The sequence below is a fragment of the Solanum verrucosum genome, unplaced genomic scaffold (assembly GCF_900185275.1).
Source record: "Solanum verrucosum unplaced genomic scaffold, falcon-dt-bn FXZP01000196.1, whole genome shotgun sequence".
In the NCBI taxonomy this organism is placed as follows: Eukaryota; Viridiplantae; Streptophyta; class Magnoliopsida; order Solanales; family Solanaceae; genus Solanum; species Solanum verrucosum.
In genome coordinates, this window is record NW_026020420.1 from 644,126 (window position 1) to 665,319 (window position 21,194).

The 21,194-nt window shown below is 28.9% G+C and overlaps 1 protein-coding gene across 1 annotated transcript; it reads left to right on the top strand.

Moving 5' to 3' along the window:
• Positions 1–18,777: 18,777 nt before the first annotated feature.
• Positions 18,778–21,194, top strand: LOC125806782 (cytokinin dehydrogenase 1-like). The gene is made up of 5 exons (XM_049486530.1): positions 18,778–19,408; positions 19,657–19,784; positions 20,178–20,438; positions 20,527–20,789; positions 20,867–21,194. The coding sequence occupies exons 1-5, from the start codon at positions 18,778–18,780 to the stop codon at positions 21,192–21,194; spliced, it is 1,611 nt and encodes a 536-aa protein (XP_049342487.1).

Sequence of the window (21,194 nt, forward strand, 5' to 3'; positions counted from 1 at the left end):
CTCACTTAGAGAAGTGCACCCAATCATCATCGCATTATTATATGATACTTTGAATATGAGTTCACACATCTATATTTAAATATTTTTTTAAAAATATAACACTACTATATATAATCTAGAGAGGGGAGCACGGGTTCACGTGAACCCACGGCACCCCCTCTAGATACGCCTCTGCTCCCCTAACCTCACTTGTAGAATTACCCTGGGGATGTTGTTATTATTTCTCTTAGGACTAGTCTATCGGGAAAAAAACTTATCTATCTTCTCGAGATAAGGGGTAGGGCATCGTAACAAACTACCCTCCCTTGACTTCAGTTGTGGGATTACGTTGGGTATGTTGTTGTTATTTCTCTTAGGTTTAAACAAGAATATCCATTACTTGGATGCAAGGTAATTGAAGTCTTGCATGAGAGACACTAGTACTAACATGGCTGTAATATTTTGACAATTCAAAGTTTGGACTAGCATGTCACTTTCTAGATTCAATATGCATACTAAGGATTTTGCATAAGTAGTGTCGATCTGTTATCACAATTCAATTTGTACATGAACTTTAGTCCGGAATTCAAAAGTTTTACTTATACTATTCCAAAATTTATCATTTTTCAGACAGTACGAGTCTACTATGCATGCATTTAGTCATTTACTATTTTTCAGAAATACATACATATATGTGTCTATACGCGCCCGTACGTCCCTTTAAAATGATGCAAATAAAGTACGTGTGTCGATGGGAGATAGCAAGTACCTGACAATATTAATAGTTGTGAGAACAAGCTGACCTGGACACCGAACTTGTAAAAAAAATGCATTTGCTTCTACCGCTGGAGAGTTACTAGTACTTGTGTCAAATGTATCTTTGTAATATAAATGTTACTATAATTAAATTAATTTGACGTAAAAAATGGTACCATTCTAAAAGTCATACATAATACCTATAGCAATGGTTAGCATGATATTATTGACTATATTGAACACTAGACACCTTGACCAAGGGTGTGTTTGGTACATTTGAAAATATTTTTTAGGAAAAGAAGTGATTTTCTTACTTATTTTCTGGTGTTTTGGTAAGTAAGTAGAAATATTATCTCAAAGGTATTATATATAATCTATTCAAACACTATCAGAGTAGGGGTATATTGGACCAGGGTTTGATATAAGACAATTAGTGTAGAATGCTACTCATAAAATTTATTTTCTCGACCAATCTCTATAAAAGTCATTTTTCCTTATCTATAAGAAACTAATTTTTCTGGACAAAAAAATAAAAACTTTTAATCAAAAAATCATTCCCTCCCTACCAAACACACCTTAATTGTTGAAAATTTGCCAATTGGTTTAGGACTTGACAATAGAAATTATTCTAGATGTGTTAGGTTGAGTCCATGAAGGACTTAAAAAGTCAGATGGCAAAAACAAATATATAACTTAAGTTATAATATTAATCAAGATTCTCACATATTTAATTAACTAGTTTTCGCACATTGCGCTTGTTTCCCATATTAATAATATTTTAAAAAATACATACATATTTAGTTTTGAAAATAAATGTAGCAAAAATTTGCAACTAAGATTATTTTTGAAGAATTAACATAAATAGTTGTTCATCCAATTGATTAAACTATAAAAAAATCGGTGAGTATATACTATTATATATGTATAATTCATTTGTAATGTGTACGATCATGTGTAATCAATATATATATATGCCGGCTAGAAAAAGTAATAGTAAATATATCCGACTATTTAAGTGAAGATACCTACATTTTGTGGTAGCTAAACTAGTTTTTATTCAATGATATCATATTAAAATAAAAGAAAATTTTCCTTTTAAAGTTTGATAGTATATTTATATATGACGCGGATACTCCTAATTCTTTCAGTAAAATGAATTAGTAAATTCAAATATGAAGATACATATGAAGACACATTACAGAATACAAAAAATTACGAAATAATTTTTTCAATACCAATCACATGATGCCATGAAGGCATATAACCTGTGATATCCAACTACTATATCAACAATAACAAACAAATTAAGATGAATGTAAACTTTTTAACTTGGTAGTTCTCAAATTTTTTACTGGTAGTTCCCACTTTTATAGTAAAATACTACAAGATATCATTTTATAACTCCCTCCAAATACACAAATAACGTCGCATTTATCTATAGCCGTAAACAATTATAATTACAGTACATTATAAGAATAAATCAATTAATGAAAATTCTAAAATCAGTCTTCCGAAGAAATCAACTTCTTCCTTTTCATAGTTCATGAATTTCTGCTAGCACTCCATATGGAGATAGTGGTCTTCATATATCATCCAATGAATGTTGAATGTTGCATGTAAATTGATATGACAATTATTCAATTCCAACATGTATCAACTCTACATGTTTCTCCATCTCCCATTTTCTTTATTTCATGCAAAAGGAAAAATTTAAAGGAAAAGAAAGAAAATGAGAAGGAAGGCCAGAATTTTTTTTTAAAAAATCTGCTCAACTAAAGAAACAAAACTTAAGGAAATGAAAATCATTTGTTACCTTTATATAGTGTTTTTTTTTATGTTCTTTGAAATTCCTTTTAACATAATATGTATTTATTAACCTACACTTAAATACTTAATGAACTATTCAAATTCTACTGATTGTTATATTAACAAAGATTGGTTACTAATTTAAAAGTGTTAGAATTTGATAAGTCAAGTTAAAGAAAATGAAAAGACAAATTATAGGAATTGTAAAGTTAGGTAAAGTAATACATGATGTGTTAATTTAAAGCAATTAATCATGTATTATGTGAATTCCTTGGATACGTTTGTCTAAGTATTAGAGTACCACTTTTCCACTTCCAAATCCCGTTCAATTTATGTAATTGAAAAATTAATTAATTGAATTTTATTTAACTTTTACTTAAGGTGTGCAAAATACTATTTTTTAATTAGATATTTAATTAAATGTTTGATTTAATTAGATAATGTATATATATATATATATATATATATATATATATTATTAATAATAATTCAATTGTGAGAGGTTAATACATATTAAACATTGTAATTATAGGTTGCTTAAAAATTCGGTTATGAATACAAATATTTATTAGAGAAAACTTATTGAGAATTCTAATATTTGACTAATTAAATATTTTATAACATTTTAACTTATAATAGGGATAAAATGGTAATCCAACTTTGAAGTTAAAAGTTTCCCACTTTTAATAATATATATATATATATATATATATATATATGATATGATGAATTTCTATATATAGACATAATATGAACAAAATCAATTTTGTTCTTTTAAGCCAACCTTTAAAGCCATCCCTGATTAAAATTTATCTTGTTCTGTCTTGTCCCGCCACGCTCTGCACCATGGAACTCTGCACCATTTCCAGTTCCATTTCCAGAATGGCTATCACATGCAAAGTACTATATTATATGCAGAATGGAAAGCAACTTATCAATAGCTAAAAGTCTTTACAATAAGTCATTCTATTGATATTATCATATACACTATTTTTCATTCGTGTGTTTATATGTGTACTTCATCTATCTCAATTTATGTTACTCTTTTTATTTTTCGGGAATCAAACAATTTAAGTTTGACCAGAAATTTGAGCGTGGATCTTCAATTTTTTTGAAATGAAATTTATATATTTATAAACTATGTAAAAATTACTATAAGTCACAATAATTGACAATTCAAAATAATTAAAAGATATATAAAAATTTTACAGTAAAAAATAAATTTGTTTAAATCTTGAAATCCTAAAAATGTCACATGATTCGGGACTGGGGAGTATTATATATAGATTCATGAGAGAGAAACAATGACATATAGTAATGTACTTAAATGTTTTTAAAGAAGAACCACAATTCCACCAAGAGTATTCAAAGGCAATTATATTAAAAATGATCTTGTTGGAACATACATTAAGCCTAGGGGTGTGTTTGGTAGGAAGGAACATATTTTCGTGAAAAGTAAAATATGTTAGTTTGCTAACTCTTATTTTGGTGATTAATAAATAAATAAAAACTATTGTCCTAAAAACTTGGAATGACTTACGAGCGTCTATATTAATTCAACACGAAAAGGCTCAAATAGACCATCAAACTTTCAGAAAAGCTTATTTATGTTATTCATTTAAAGTGCGGTCCATCGATGTTATTTTTCATTTTAGAAAAGGTTCATCCATGTCATTAATTATTTGTTAACTGTAATGACATAGATGAACCTTTTCTCAAAATTCAAAGACATATTTGAGTCTTTTTCCTTTTTAAAAATTAATTTAATTAATGACATGATGGAATCACAATCGAACTATTTTCAGTTATTGAATAATGGTATGGATAAGCCCTTTCTCAAACGAAAATGACATAAATGAATCAAATTTTTAACAAATGACATAAATGAGTCTTTTCTTAAAACTCGATAACATAATATGTAAGTCTTTTTCTTTTACCTTATAAAATTAAGGGAAAAAGGACAAATATACCCCTGAACTATCGTAAACGATATGCAGATACCCTTCATCATACTTTTGGGAAATTGGTGCCCCTACCGTCCAAAATCTAGAGCATATATACCCTTTATACTAACATACATACACGTTTTATAATCTTATCCACCAACCCGACGTTTATTAAATATCATATCGACAGATAAAATTGTGCCACGTGTCCCTATTTAGTCTTTTCGTTAGAGTGAAGGGCATATATGCTCTAGTATTTGGACGGCAGAGGCATCAATATCCCAAAAATATGACAGAAGATATATGTATACCATTTACGACAGTTTAAGGATATATTTATTTTTTTTCCTCTAAAATTAATTTTGAAGTACCCCTCTCTATGTGTGGTATGTACTATGTACTAGATCCACTTGTCAAAGACACATGCATTGGTTGAAGTTCCACAAAGTGGGGGTCAAGCAACGTGGTATTGACACATTTTTAACAATTCTTCCAAATTTTATACTTCCACTTAATTAACTTTATTCATGAAAAATATGAAATCCAAAAATTTTTGTCGGACTCATTCTATTTCTAACATTTTAATATTATTTTTTATCTCAATATTGATTATTTATATTATTAAAAATAGTTATATAAAATTATTTGTTTATTTACAAAGATATAATTAATTTCAATTTTTCTTTTTTATTATAACAATTAATTATTTTTGAAAGTATAAATAAAATTTATAAATTTACCAAAAAAAAAAATTAAGGTATAAATTAGTAAAAGTATTATTCTATTTATGATTTCTTAAGAAATTTGTAAAAGAAAAAGTAGATTATTAATATGAAAAATAAAGAAGGTACAAATTTAATAAGTTATTTTATTTTTCTCTCAACTATTTCATAATCCAAAATCACTTCAATCCACAAATACTCTTCAATAAGTAAATATAACGGAAAGAACATCAGTGATCTTGACAAACAATTGCATAAGTTTTGATACTATTGTCATGAAATTCAAAAACGAAAAACATCCATAACATCAACATAAATACATATTATTTCCGTCAATTTATACGATATTTTTATTCTTAAAATTCAAGCTAGGTGAAATTTAATAAATATTGTTTATCTACTTTTCTTATACGTTTCTTAAGAAATTATAAATATAAATACTAATTTTAATAATTTATTCCTTAATATAATTTTTACAATTTTACAAAATTTATTTTATAATTTTAAAAAAATTAATTGTTAGGATTAAACAAAATTACTTATATCTTGATTTTATAAACTAAAAAATAAATTTCAAACAACTATTTATTATAATAGAAAAAATAATATTAAAATAATAAACTAAAAACTTATATAATAATCATAAAATTAAAATTAAAATTAAAATTCAGTACGTAAAAAAAGAAAAGTATAAACTAATAAGATCAGCAAATAAAATTCTTAAAAGATTTGATCGACTTAATCTTAAAGAAGGAAAAAATATTAAAACACAAAATAAATTGAACAAGGGGGATAAAACCAAAAGAATGACAAAGGGGACTTAAAGATGTCCCTTTATTAGCTTGGCAAATGGGTCCCATCCATGTCCATTTGTCATTCAAACAATGTCTCATACAAGTATGACATGGCGTGCCTCATACATAATAAAAATTTTCCTAAGTCCATTAACTAAGGGCATCTCCAACCGAAACACCAAATTTTACATTAAATTTGGTGTCAGCACTATTTTTGGTGTAATCAACTCCAACCTACTGCACCAAATTTTACATAAAAAAGGAATATTTCTCTCTCTCTTCATTATTATATTATTATTTCTTATTTCATTTATATTTTCTTATTTCATAGAACAATTTTTTTCTAAAACATTCACCATATATAATTCATATTATTTCTTTTTATAATCGTTAAATATAAAATTATTTTGTACCATATTTTTTTAAATAATATAAATTGCTAGAAAATATTATACATTAAACATAATAATGGATAATGCAAATAAAAGTGAAATCATTAATGAAATACAATTAAATAAACATTACATAATTGAAAAATTATTTTAAATTCTACATAAATATTCAACTTTCAAAATCACTACGGTGCTCCCATAAATGTTCTACTAATGCATTACGTAGTTCAAAATGAGCTTATTTGTCCTTTATTTTTTTTATTTCGAGCTAGAAATTGTTGAAATTGATAATTTTCATCTATTGCCATTTCTACGGTCGGAGTTGAACCTTTCCGACGCATCTTGAATTGGTGCATTAAGATCACACTCATCCTCAATTATCACGTTGTGCATTATAATACATGAAGTTAATATATCATGTAGCACTTCTTTTTAAAATTACTATGTATTTTATATTTCAATTTTGATGTATGTCAATTACTACTTTGTTGAACGTTTATTATTTTCGGTTATTTTTAAGTACATTGTATTATTTGTTTAAAAATTTATATGTTTGCATTTTTAATTTTTGTGAAGGTTAATTGTAATTTATAGTAGAATTAACATAAATTTCATTTTTTTTAAAAAGTCATATATAAAAAAAAAATTTATAAAAAAGCAAAATTTTATATCTAAAATTAATATTATAAAAATATTACGTAAAAAATAATTAAATATACAAGAGATTTAATTAAAACATACAATTTATATAATGTTTAATTAAAAGTTTATATAATGAAATAATATTAAGATATTCAAAAAATGAATTGGTGTAAAAATTAGTGTGGATTGGAGCTTAAAACACCAAATTTTACATCAAATATAAGATATGGGGTAAGATTTGGTGTTGGGTTGGAGATGGTCTAAGTGGATTGCATGCCCTACCAATTTAAAACTTTTAAAATGTCTCTTCATCTTCTCTAAATGGTTATATTTGTTTTTGCTAAAAGTAGTCATATGTACCTTTGATATTATTATATCTCAAAATGGATAATATCTTATCTGATATCCACTTTTAACAAGTCTTTTCAATGTTCTTAATGGCCAAAATTTGATGCATCCCACACAGAACACTCTTTGCAGAAGCTTGTGTTTTTTTATCCCAACTACTAATGAAGCATGAAGTGAGCGTTTTGTGTAGCTGATTAGAGTTATGCAAGTAATAATAATATAGTATATAGTGATGAATTAATTTATGTATTATTTTATGCAAATATTAGTTATGTAAGGGTTAGTTATTCATAATTTATATATGTATTAGTTATGTGGTTTTCTAAATTGTTAACCAAATATCGTATTAATTTTATGCACATGAATACTTTATTTCCGATATACCTATCAAACATCATACAAGTTATGTAGAAATTAATACACAAATAACTTGTTTCTTATCCAGCTACCAAACAATCCCTTAGAAATAGAGACTTTTCTCACCATGAATTATATTAGTGAAAAAACTGTGTTATAAAACAAGAATTTTTTCATCCATTTTTTACTGAATGATCTCATTGGAAAAAACGCATGGTGAAAAATATATTTCCATTAAAATATTGAAAAACTTTCTAATTTTTTCATGTGAAAATACTACTATTAATCTTTTCTCATTAATTCAATTAAAATATCTACAATAATAATCGATATACATTTTCTACAAGAAATTTCAATGGGTAAATATTGATCTTTTAGTAGTGGTAATTAATTCTCAATATTTAGCTAGAACCACTATAACAAATAAAGGATTTAATGTCAATAATATAGTTGTCACTATATCATATTTTATTTTTTATGATAATAATAAATATGAATATTTAAACCAACATTCTAGCAACTCTGAATATAACGACATTAACTTAAATAATACCGCTAGAGAAAAATATATTGCGACCTCTATTAGGGATACTATAACCTAAATTGACCTATCATGAAGATTTCTATGAGTGATAATATTGCAAAAAACAATGTCTCCTTTTTTAGATGATCTTCACGTGAAATTTGATTACGGGTCCTATCCTGTCTGATACACAATAATACATATATTTCTATTTACATTTATAGATAAGGAAAGGTAAGAAAAAGAGGGGATGGAAAATTGGTAATGGCACCAAAAGTCTTCAAAAAAATCACCCAAAATTCTAGCATATTGTACCCAAAAAGAGGGCATCAAATCCAATCATATAGGTCTTGTGAGAAAACACTAAGTTATAATCAACAGCATCCTTAGTTTTTTGGTATAATAATTATCTGGTATATGTCCATATCCACTGACCTGACTAATACATATTTTATGTCGTATAAAGTTCATTAAGGAAGAAACGCTCTTTATATATATAAAAAAAAGTATCATTTTCAAGTTTAGAATTAAAGATCACCTCTAATTTAGATCCACATCGTATAAAGTTCATTATGGAGAAACTCTCCCTATTAAAAACCAGTTTCATTTTCAAGTTTTGAATCCGAAACTTCTGAATAAGTGATCCCGTGGTGGTAATTATTAGTAACCCTATATAGTTTGCCAGCATCTTGAGTTGCTTTCACTATAAAAGTTTTCTTGATATGCTTTTTTATGTGGGGTACATAAATCTCTTAGTAGTTCCCTCCACCAATTTATTGTAAATGAATTAATGATGATGATGGCATATATTATATTATAATAATTTACAAGTTGTAAAACCATGAAGAAAAACGTTTAATTCGTGATATTATAATATTTTTTAAATTTGCATCAGCCTAAGGCCATTCAAGAAATACTAACCCCATTTAATAGAAATATAAAACATAAAAAAAGAAGAATGAAATTATTAATACTATGCTTCATCTTCAAACGATATATTTTTCCTATCTTAATGTAGGAACGATAAAAAAACTATATGTATGTGATGTTTATATCGATCAAACTAATGAATACAAGATTACCTATGGATATTCTTTTGATGGCGAGATGATATGAAAAATATTTATATCAACGATAGATATAATTTAATTCTTTAAGAATTTATAAATATTTGGTGCGAATAAATTGTGACAATCGACATATATAGAAATATATATTCAGAATCTTTCTGACCAAATTGCCAACCGTGGATACACTTCTTGATAATGGAATCCGGGGACAACCAATGAGGGACGGTCATAATAAAGTTTACAAGTCATTTTCTAATGTAATTGAAGGCAAAGAGGGAAGATTTCGTGAGACTCTGCTTGATAAATGAGTCGATTATTCAGGACGTTCTGTCATTATCGTGGGTCCTTCACTTTCATTACATCGATGTGGACTTGATTTCCAAACACTAAGAGAATGGAAGGCAGAAATAAACCCTAGAAAACACTTTCAATCTCAACCATCAGCATATGTTGACTACCTCAACAAGTGGAACCAATTAGTGTTGCTACTTGCTTAGCTAGTGTGAATAAAATCTCGTATTAATAGTTGAAAAAATCAATATACAAAATTATAACATAATATAATAGTGTTCGGAGTATGAATAAAATCTCAAATTGATAGCTAAAGAGAATACAAAGCTATATACATATAATAAGGTGAATCAATGTTTTAGTGGTGTGTGAGGCTCTTTGAAGAAATAACACGCTTGATCTAAGAAGAAAAATCATATTATTAAAAGTATTTTTCGATTGATTTCATTCAACAATTAATAATTCAACAAGATGAGTTTGGAGATGGAGGAAATCATGCAGATGACACACAATGAATCTCCAGATGAATTAATTATTTTTTTTGGAAAAAAATCATATGGATTAAAAGCAGACAATATCATATTGTGGAAATTAACTTGACAAGGAGATTCTTGAGTGACCTGATAAAATATAATACTAGTAATAGTCAAAAAGAAAAAAAAATACCTATATATTTTTTATAATCAGTATTGTTTTAATTTATTGTCTCCTTTTTAACAGCATAAGCAATAATGTAACTCCATATTTTTTTTTGGGAAAAAAATCTGAAAAATATCCTAACTTTGATCGAAATTATTGTTACGATATCAAACTTTATAAAGAACCTTTTACCCCCTGCACTATTTAATAATGTATTTTAAAGTTATATATGTGTCCATGTGGATACGTTACTATTTATAATGATGCAATATTTATGATGTCCACGTGGACACATATATACCTTTAAAATACACTATTAAATAGTGCAGGGGGTAAAAGATCCTCCATAAAGTTTGGTATCATAACAACAATTTTGACCAAAGTTGAAGTAATTTTTAAACATTTTTTCCTATTTTTTTTAAAAAAAAATATTTGATGTTTTTGCTCCTTAATTCCATAGGTTCTTACAAAATTATAATTCATTTGCTTCCTTTAGTGCCACAGAAAATAAATACTTCAATCATTAATGGATTGTAGAGTTTTTTTAAAAAATAAATAAATTGTGATGTTCAGATCAATTTAGGTAAACTTTAATTGATTGCACGAGATATTTGCTATCCACTACCAGCATAAATATTATTCCTTTTGTCCCTAATTACTTGTCCACTTTTATATTGACACACCTATTAAGAAAATAATAATTGATATAGTAAATTTACCATTTTATCCCTATTAATTATGAAGTGGATGAATTAAAAACTAGTTTTACTATTTTCAAAGTAATTAATTAAGGGTATAATGGGTAAAAAAGATTTTGTCTTTTCTTGATTTGTCAAAATGGACAAGTAATTAGGGACAACTAAAAAAGAAAATGTGAACAAGTAATTAGGGACAGAGAAAGTACTAAACGTTCTCTATATAGGGCTTGGGCATAAACACCAGAAAATCGAAACACCGAACCTAACCGAATTATTTCGGTTTTCGATTGGATATTCGGTATATATTTTGTATTTTTTGATATTTTGATTCGATTTTCAGTATGTAATTTTGTATTATTCGATATTTCGATTACCAAAATATATTATATTATATTTATAATATTATTAATATTGTATTAATTAGTAATATTAAATAATAAAAATATAGACAAAATTAGGTCAAACTTTTCACTTTTCAGCTTTTAGCCTTTTACTTTTCAAACTTTTCACTTTTCAGATTTTTGTTTTCAATCTTTTCTTAGCAAGTTAGCCGCATAGCCGCACAACAGTCACTTTATTTTCCCACTTTCCAGTTCCACTTCCCACTTCCGGCGATCGGCCGATCAGCAACAAGCCAACGATGGGCCGACCAGCACGCTGCAAGCCAACACGCAGGCAACACCCAGCAGGCAGGCAGCACGCAGCAGCCGACCGGCGATAACGATCAAACTAACAAAAATCGAACCAAAATAATATAAATCGAATCAAAATAATAAAAATCGAATCGAACTGAAATAATTTGGTTATATATTCGATACACGTGGTACAAAAATCAAAAATCAAACCGAATTACTGAATAAGATATCATAGTCACAATGATGTTGTCTATGAGAAAAAATATAAACCGGTCTTTATATATTATGCTGATGAGGCAATTAGTGGATTACAGGCAATTTTTTCTAAAAGTATCCTCTGACCTAGAAATAGAATTCAACCAAATCAAGAAACCAACCATTTTATATTCATTATTCAAGAAATGGAAATGATTTCTTCCAAGAAATATAAATCAGTCTTATTTATATATCGTGTAATTTTTTACTGATCTTTCTGGATTCATCTCTACTCTTAACATTATGGTATATATCAAAAATTATATAAGACTCTACAAGATGAGTTCAATTTCAGCTAGGGTTCTTGGATGCTACTTTACCCTAAATTTAAATGTGTGCCTATAAAGTAATATATATTTCCTTGAAGAGACATCTCGAAAATAATATAAATTCATGCGATATTCATCAAGAGATCATATGTAGCCTCCTACATTTGAAAAACAACATTTATCGATAGAATATTCTTTTTTCTTCATATATTTTTGTGATTGCAATTTATTTTTATCACTTTAAAATTTGTTGAAAACAATTATATTATTGAATCCCATTTCTCTACTTACTCATCCTACTCCTTTAACATACGATCCTCCTACTTAGTCTTTTTACATTATATTTTTTGGCTCACTCCGATCAAGTTCAATAGGTCAACGATCTCCTTAGCTCTAAGCTAAGACAAATAGAAGATTTAAATTTTATAGGTTTAGAATTTTAGATAGTGACATCAAGTGCACTTGATTAACTTGATTTGTAATTTAATATTTATATATATTTATTAATTAAATTTCTTAAACATACATATATATAGGATCTAGGCCAAAAAAGGTAGAGTATTAATATTCTTCCTTTTAGAGTGTGATGGATTTTGGACACGATTTGTACTGAAAATGTCACATATGTAATCATATTGTCTCTTAGAGTAACACTTATCATAACTTTGGGTGTTTATCTTATAGTCGTGGCGGAGCTAGTTTGCTAATTGTACAATTTAGTAAAATTCAAATAGTTTTGATGCAGATTTTGTATTAACGTTCAAAAAATTCACTTAATATGTATGATTAATTTATCATGAATCTAATAACTTTATCTTTTTAAAATTTAACACTTATAAACTCAAAATTCTAATTCCGCTTTGACAGTTATAGCCGCAACAGACCATTTATTACATCATTGAGGCCATTTGCCAATTCATACAACTTTAGGCCGGCTATCTTTTTTTTTTGTTGTTGTTGTCACATGGAGGGTGACTAAAACCTAACCTATTGAGCATGGCTGGATCCAGATAAGATTGAGGGGGTTTATTTGATTTTTTTTGATAGAAAATTATATAGTTTATATATGGTTAAAATTATGTTTAATGTATAAATAGTATATCGATAATGAATTCTTCATTTTAATTAGTTTTTCATATATTTACTTTTTCATGTTTTTTGAACCTCGAAGTGAAAATCCTAACTTCGCGACTACTTTTGAATTTTTAAAACAATAGTGAACTTTGTTCATCTTATACAATTTGATATATTCAAAATATGAAACAAGTGAAACTAAGAAACTATATATAATATATTCCTCCTATATGTACAAGTTGAGCTTCCAAGAAAATAGACTAGTAAGTGTTACGTCTCAATTTATGCGACACTTTTCATTTTTGGAGAGTCAAACAGTTGAAGTTTGATCGGAAATTTGCACATGAAATATTCATTTTTTTGAAATGAAATCTATATATTTATAAACTATTAAAAAGTACTATAAGTCACAATAATTGACAATTCAAAATACTTAAAAATCTATTAAAAACTTACAATAAAAATAGATTTGTTTGAATCTCAAAATCTGAAGTGTGCCACATAAATAAATTGAAATGAAAGGAGTAGAATTTAAGTGCTTAGTGTAAATTGTGGTAGTTGGGCCTTTTAGCTCTAAATGATGGAATGTGTTGCTTGTCTAGTTTGTAGGCTCCTTATATAGCTCTCGAAAAAAATTGTGAAGTCCCACTTATGGTAGACTGACAAGCACATATAATTATGATTTTTATGGTTTAGTCAAAAAATGATTGAAATTAATTGAACAAAGAGAAGTATAAAAAAACACCCTCAAATTTGGGGCAGAGCGAACTACTGACAAACTTAAAAACCTTTATACTTGATGAATTAGGCTTAAATACTCGCCTTCCGTGTTACATGGCATAGCAAGTGATTACACTTCTTTTTTAGTGCGTGAAAAAGGTTAGAAAAATGCCACATCAGACTTTTTTGTTTTGTTTTTTTAATTCTATTTTGTCCTTCAATTTTTAGTTTCCAATGGCTACAATACTCTTTTTCTTCCTATTTTGGTCGGGAAGAGAGGTGAGATGCTGAACTATACCAAACGCCTCTAATTTTTATTTCTTTATGTTAATTTTTTATTAAATTAAAGAAATAAAAAAATCCTTTTATTTTTATTTTTTCAATTTTATATATATATATACTACATCAGTATAAGAAAATCCACATGTAGCGTGTGAATGACACATTTTTGTGTATGGAATGGGAGGGGTGTATTTAAGCTTAGTTCGTCAAATATTATAGAGGTATTTTTAAGTCTATTAATATTTCGGAGATGAAACCAATAATCTGCGCCAAGTTTGAAGGTGTTTTTAATACTTCTCTCTTGAACAAATTGATATTTATTTGAATTTTTCGATACAATTTTTTTTTTTGAATTGGTTATTTGATATTTAGGCCCATCAATCCCTTAACTATTAAAGACTAGAAAATTAATCAAAAGTTCTATTTATTGAGTAGTTTTTTTTTAAAAAAAAAAAATCCCAAAATAATAATAATAATAATGTGTTTCCCAAATAGATAAATATTATGGAAGGTGGGCTAATGGTAGCGATATGAGATGATGGGGTGGGGGATACACATAATTATTGTAGAATTTTATTTATAAAACTTATTTTTCCGATTTTCACTGGGAATAAAAAAATTGAAAATTATTACTGAACCGAACACACCATTAGTCTTTTTCAAGCAAATTGCTGTGCTTCCTTATGGTGCCAGGCCCCCACATAAACAGTATCAACACAGGTTGCTCTTTAACCTTGTAAGCATAAGGCTGTCAAAATTAGTCCATATGATTTGTCATGTCCAATCCGTTTAAGTTTGGACGGGTAAGTTAATGACCCTTCTCAAATTCAGCGTATCAAAAAATTAGATCAATTTAGACTAAATATGTAGTTCAAATTAACTAATCAGAGGTCTCATTAGATTCGAGCCTAGGAATAATGTATTAGGGAAAGCTAATTATATATATACCCTTTCAATATCGTGAATTCAATTTAAATATTAGATGGTCAATAGATTTCAAATAATGTGTATTTAGATTAGTTAGGCCAATAAATTTCAATAATGATCAATGCTTGAAGGACTTAAAAACTAAAATAGCATGCATATTCAAAGAAAAGTATCATGAAATCCTAATAATAGATAAACTATGGTTTTGTTAAAAATAATCTATTGGATGTCACAATATATACTAACGTCAAATCCATTTTCATGTTTTCCTAAGAATCATAATTATATTAATTTTTAAATCCATTATATCTAAAAACCTTACATAAGTTGTTTATGCTTCTTACATAATGACAAGATCAAAGCGGAAGTCTTAGCGTAACTGATAAAATTAATCATTGTCATGTGATTAGGAGATTATGAGTTCGAATTACGAAAACAGTCTTCTACAGAAATGTACACTACTTGCAATAGACCCTTTTGAATCAAAAACTTAGTGCATCGAACTGCCTTTTTACGGAACGACATGATCAGGACCACCACTACACTAACTCTAAAATCAAAATGAACTTAGTAGGGGCCTCCCTATTTTTAGGCTCTCAAATAACCACTAAAATCCATCAAACATCTCTATATATCTGACATAATACTAGTGGATGAATGACTATATATATAAAAAAGGTCATCTTGAAGATGACACAATATATTAAACAGTAGTACACATCCATGTGAAGAGAAATTTCAAAATTTTAGATCTAGTAACTTGAGAATGAGAAAATAACTGTAGCCATAATAGATAGGTCTATGATACATAGTATGATTCATTGAACATAATGTAAAGGCTTAAGTTATCTGCGGCTAGGAGTGTACAAGTCAAATCGTAAAGTCAAACCGAATCGATGAACCAAATCAAACCGGAAAAAAAATTTGATTTGTGGTTAGGTTTGTGAGAAAATAACTGTAGCCATAATATATAAGTCTATGATACATAGTATGATTCATTGAACATAATGTAAAGGCTTAAGTCATCTGCGGTTAGGGGTGTACAAGCCAATCATAAAGTCAAATCGAATCAACGAACCAAATCAAACCGAAAAAAAAAATCGATTTGTGGTTTGTTTTGGTTGGTTTGGCGGTTGAAAAAAAAACCGACCACTCTTGGTTTGGTTTGGTATTAAAAGAAAAAAAGTCAAATCGAACCCAAACCAAACCGACATAATATATATATATATATAAAAAAAAAAAATATTTATAGATAAAAATATTATTTATAATCTACTTTGTTGATATATTTTTAGTTAGTTTATAGTTTTCAATGTTTATATATTTTATTTCAAATTTGGGCTTGTAAAATTTTGTAAATATTATTATATATAATTTTATTTTATTTATAGATAAAAAAATTATTTATAATCTACTTTGTTAATATTTTTAGTTAGTTTATAGTTTTCAATGTTTATATATTTTATTTCAAATTTGGGATTGTAAAAATTGTAAATATTTTATTTTATATTAAGATCCGAAGTTACAATTATATTGTTATAGTTTTTCAAATTCAAAGTTAACAATTTACTTTGTAAATATTTTGTTTTGTTTTCAGTTTGCCTCTAGCCTTTAATCTTATTAATTTAACATAATGAACGTTAATATTTCAAAAAAAACATTTTGTACTCATATGAATTTTACCATCTTTTCAAAAATTTATATTCATTTAACATTTTTTAAATTTAGCTTATCACACATGTAAGTGAAAAAATATTTGATCTCTTTTTCAAATACCGTATAGTTGTAAAAAACCGAAAAAAACCTAAAGAACTGTTTAAAACCAAAACCGAAAAACCCAAGTTTATGTTGTTTGATTTGATTTTTAGATTTAATAAACCGACATAACTAATTCAAGTTTTTTTAATGAAAAAACAAACTAAATCGATCTATGTACACCCTATAAAACCCACCCACCAAACACTCTTCCCTTGTTCCCCATCAGAACCAATCCACCCGCCATTTCTTTTTCTTCTTCTTTTGTATGAACAATGGCAAAATATTGAGATTCAAAAGTAAACAAAAAAAAACTTTAATAGTAACATTGTAAATCAACTATGAAAGATTTAGATTAAAAAATAATTAAAAAAGAAATAAATTTTGAGAGTAAAATAATGCTTCATAGATCGGAACATTAATTGTAGAAATGATGGCGGCGACGATGGCAACGGCCGGAGAAAGTGGTGGTAACCAACGCAAGGAAGAAGAAAGAGATTTTTTTAATTTAAAAAATGTCTGATTATATGTTTTCATGTGCTCATCAGCGGTGAATCACACTCAAAGTGCCAGGTAGGCAAAAAGTGCTCAAGTGGTATCAATTCAATATTACATAGGTGTTCAATAGGTACAAGTCTCAGTTAAAGTATTCAAGTGAAATATGCAGACAACTTTAAGGGACCGCAGATAACTTAAGCCTAATGGAAAATACAACTTATCAATTTCATATAGAAATGACTTTCTATAAATGAAATGGTGTCATATCATCACCTAATTTGGAAAGATTCTTAGTTGCAGATATAATTTTGCTCAAAAGAGAAATAAGACAGTAAACTGTTAAATGGTAGTTGATACAATGGAAAGTACTAATAATAGAGGTCAACTAGACCCTAAGAACTAGGTAGCTCACGAGGCGACTATTGTGCAAGTCCATATAAGAAGAGAACTGAACACTGTGGTGCTTGTACTAATAATAGGTGTTAAATCAACCTCAAGGACTAGGTAATTAGTTCATGAGGCGAGAATTGTGCAAAGTCATATAAGGAGACAATAATTCACTACATGAACAAATGTTATGTAGGATAATGTAACACTCTCGGACCCACGCACCCAACTTTTGATATAGTGATAACTCATAGGGCGAGTACTGCACAAGGCCATAAAAGGAGACAATAGCTTATCAACTCAACCAATATAGGACAATCTAACACTCTCTGCCCCACACACCCAACTCTTGATATAGTGATAACTCATAGGGCGAGTACTACACAATGCCATATAAGGAGACAATAACTTACCACCTCAACCAATATAGGACAATCTAACACTCTCGGCACCGCACACCCAATGCTTGATATAGTGGAAAGTACTAATATATTAGTATATGTTAATTAAATCAACTCCAAAAACTAGATAGCTCATGAGGTGAGAATCGTAGAAGGTCATATAATGAGACAATACCTTAACCAATGTAGGACAATCTAACACTCTCAGCCCCGACATCTAAAGAGTGGGCCCAAATATCAGATAAATCAAGAACACATATAAGTTCAACTTTGATACAATGTTAAGAACATCGACATTGAGCCTAACTCAATCTCAAATCTAACTCATAACAATAGGTGAAATTTTCCTCTTCAATAAATAAAAAAAAGCCAATATTTGATCATATATTTTCCATTTGCAAACAATAAAAACATGATAATCCTTGACCACAAATGCCCAACATTGACAATGACATCTCAAATATTCCTCTATATATTCTCTTCACCACCTTATTTCTTAATCCACTCAAACAACTCTCTATACTATCACAAAAAAAAGAAGGCAAAAACATCTTTCTCTTTGTTCCCTCAACTACCATTTTTTTTTCTCAATACATATATTGATAAAAAAAATGAAGTCACCAACCCAATTTTTCTTTATTCAAAAGCATATACTTCTAAAATTGCTTATATTCATACTCTTCATTTGTTCAAACAATAAAAGTAACATATGTTGTAATCATCATTTTACTAACACTTCAAGTCTATCATTGAAACAACTAAAACTTGAAGGGTACCTTAGTTTTGAAAAACTAAATCATGCAGCTAAAGACTTTGGCAATAGATGTCATTTCCTTCCATTGGCAATTTTGTATCCAAAATCTGTTCTTGATATATCATCCACCTTAAAACATGTCTTCGAAATCGGTACTAGAACAGACTTAACTGTTGCTGCTAGAGGCAATGGACACTCTTTAGAAGGACAAGCTCAAGCTTATCAAGGACTTGTTATTAACATGAAATCACTTCAAGAACTAGAAATGAAGTTCAAGATTGAGGAATTGTCTTATGTTGATGTTTCTGCTGGAGAGCTTTGGATAAATGTCCTGCATGAAAGTCTTAAACTTGGGCTTGCACCTAAATCTTGGACTGATTATCTTCACCTCACTGTTGGTGGAACTTTGTCTAATGCTGGAATCAGTGGACAAGCTTTTAAGCACGGACCGCAGATCAATAACGTCTACCAACTCGAGGTTGTCACTGGTATGTTCGTGAACAAACGTTTGGATAAGCTTATAAGTCGATCAAACTAGCTTATAAACACCTTTTTTTTGGCTTATCTACGCGTCTGGTGTGCTTATAAACTAATCTTATGTTCTTTAGATTTCTAGCTAATTTGTGTGTCTTGCCTCCCCCGAATGATTGGTGCAATAGTTAGACATCCTCAGACGAAAAAATGGTCTTTCAAGATTGGTCGTTGTGTGTCACCTTTGACATCTGTCTTGTTGTAGGTAAAGGAGAGGTGATTACTTGTTCAGAGGAGCAGAATGCAGACTTGTTCCATGGTGTACTAGGAGGATTAGGGCAGTTTGGTATTATAACCAAGGCAAGAATTGCTCTTGAAACAGCACCAAAGCAGGTAGACATTGAACTCCCAAAACCAAAGAAGTAACATTACTTTAGGCCAAATAAGGACAATACCTATAGAACACTCCAACCTCATCCGTCATGTAACTTTCTGAGGTTGGAGCGTTCAATATGTACTGTCCTTAATCGAAATGAAAACTGGTGCCAACTTTGAGGCACCGTCAATAGAGGTTGGCTCCAATTTTCATTTTGACATATCAACTAACGTCAGTACCTATCAAACACTTCAACCTCATCCCCTGTGTGACTTTATCTAAGGTTGTGAGTGCTCGATAGGTACTAACCTTAGTTAAAGTGTCCGAAATGAAAACTGGTGCCAACTTTGAGGACCAAATGAAAAGAAAAGCAAGCTCATTCAGCATTGCTATAACTATTTTCTTCACAGGTCAAGTGGATCAGAGTGTTGTATTCAGATTTTGCTACATTTTCGAATGATCAAGAGAACTTGATATCATCTCAGAATACATTTGACTATATCGAAGGATTCGTCATCATAAACAGCACTGGATTATTGAATAACTGGAGGTCTACTTTCAATCCTAAAGATCCACTTCTAGCTAGCAGTTTTAGTTCAGAAGGCAGAGTTTTATTCTGTTTAGAAGTTGCCAAATACTTCAATCCAGAGGACACATACAGTCCTGATCAGGTAAAAAAAAAACATTAAAATCAGTAAACTTTTCCAAGTTTTGATAACTCAGTAAAATATTGACCTTGTTTGCTAAATATTACCACAGGACATTGATATACTCTTATCAAAGTTGCATTATATTCGATCAACGTTGTTCCTATCAGAAGTCTCCTACGTTGAGTTCCTCGATAGAGTTCATGTCTCCGAGATGAAGCTACAAGAAAAGGGGTTGTGGGATGTTCCTCATCCATGGCTAAATCTTCTAATACCAAAAAGCAGGATTCTTGAATTTGCACAAGAAGTTTTCGGGAAGATTCTTACTGATACAAGCAATGGTCCTATACTCATCTACCCTGTCAACAAATCAAAGTACTACATTCTTCACAACTAACAAATCTCTTGATAATACGCGTTTTCCTAACAATTATATATCTTGGATGATACAGGTGGAGAAAAGGAACATCAATGGTTACACCTGATGAAGATGTTTTCTATCTCATCGCGTTCCTGTCATCTGCTATGCCTTTTTCAACAGGAAAGGATGGAATAGAACATATTATGAATCAGAACAAAAGGGTATTAAGTTTTTGTGAAAAAACGCGTATTGGAATGAAACAATATTTACCAAATCACAAGACTCAAGAAGAGTGGAAACATCATTTTGGTTCTCAATGGGAAGCATTTACTAGGAGGAAATCTACATATGACCCTTTGGCAATACTTGCTCCAGGACAGAGGATTTTCAAAAGGAGAGCAGCCTGTGAACAACAATGA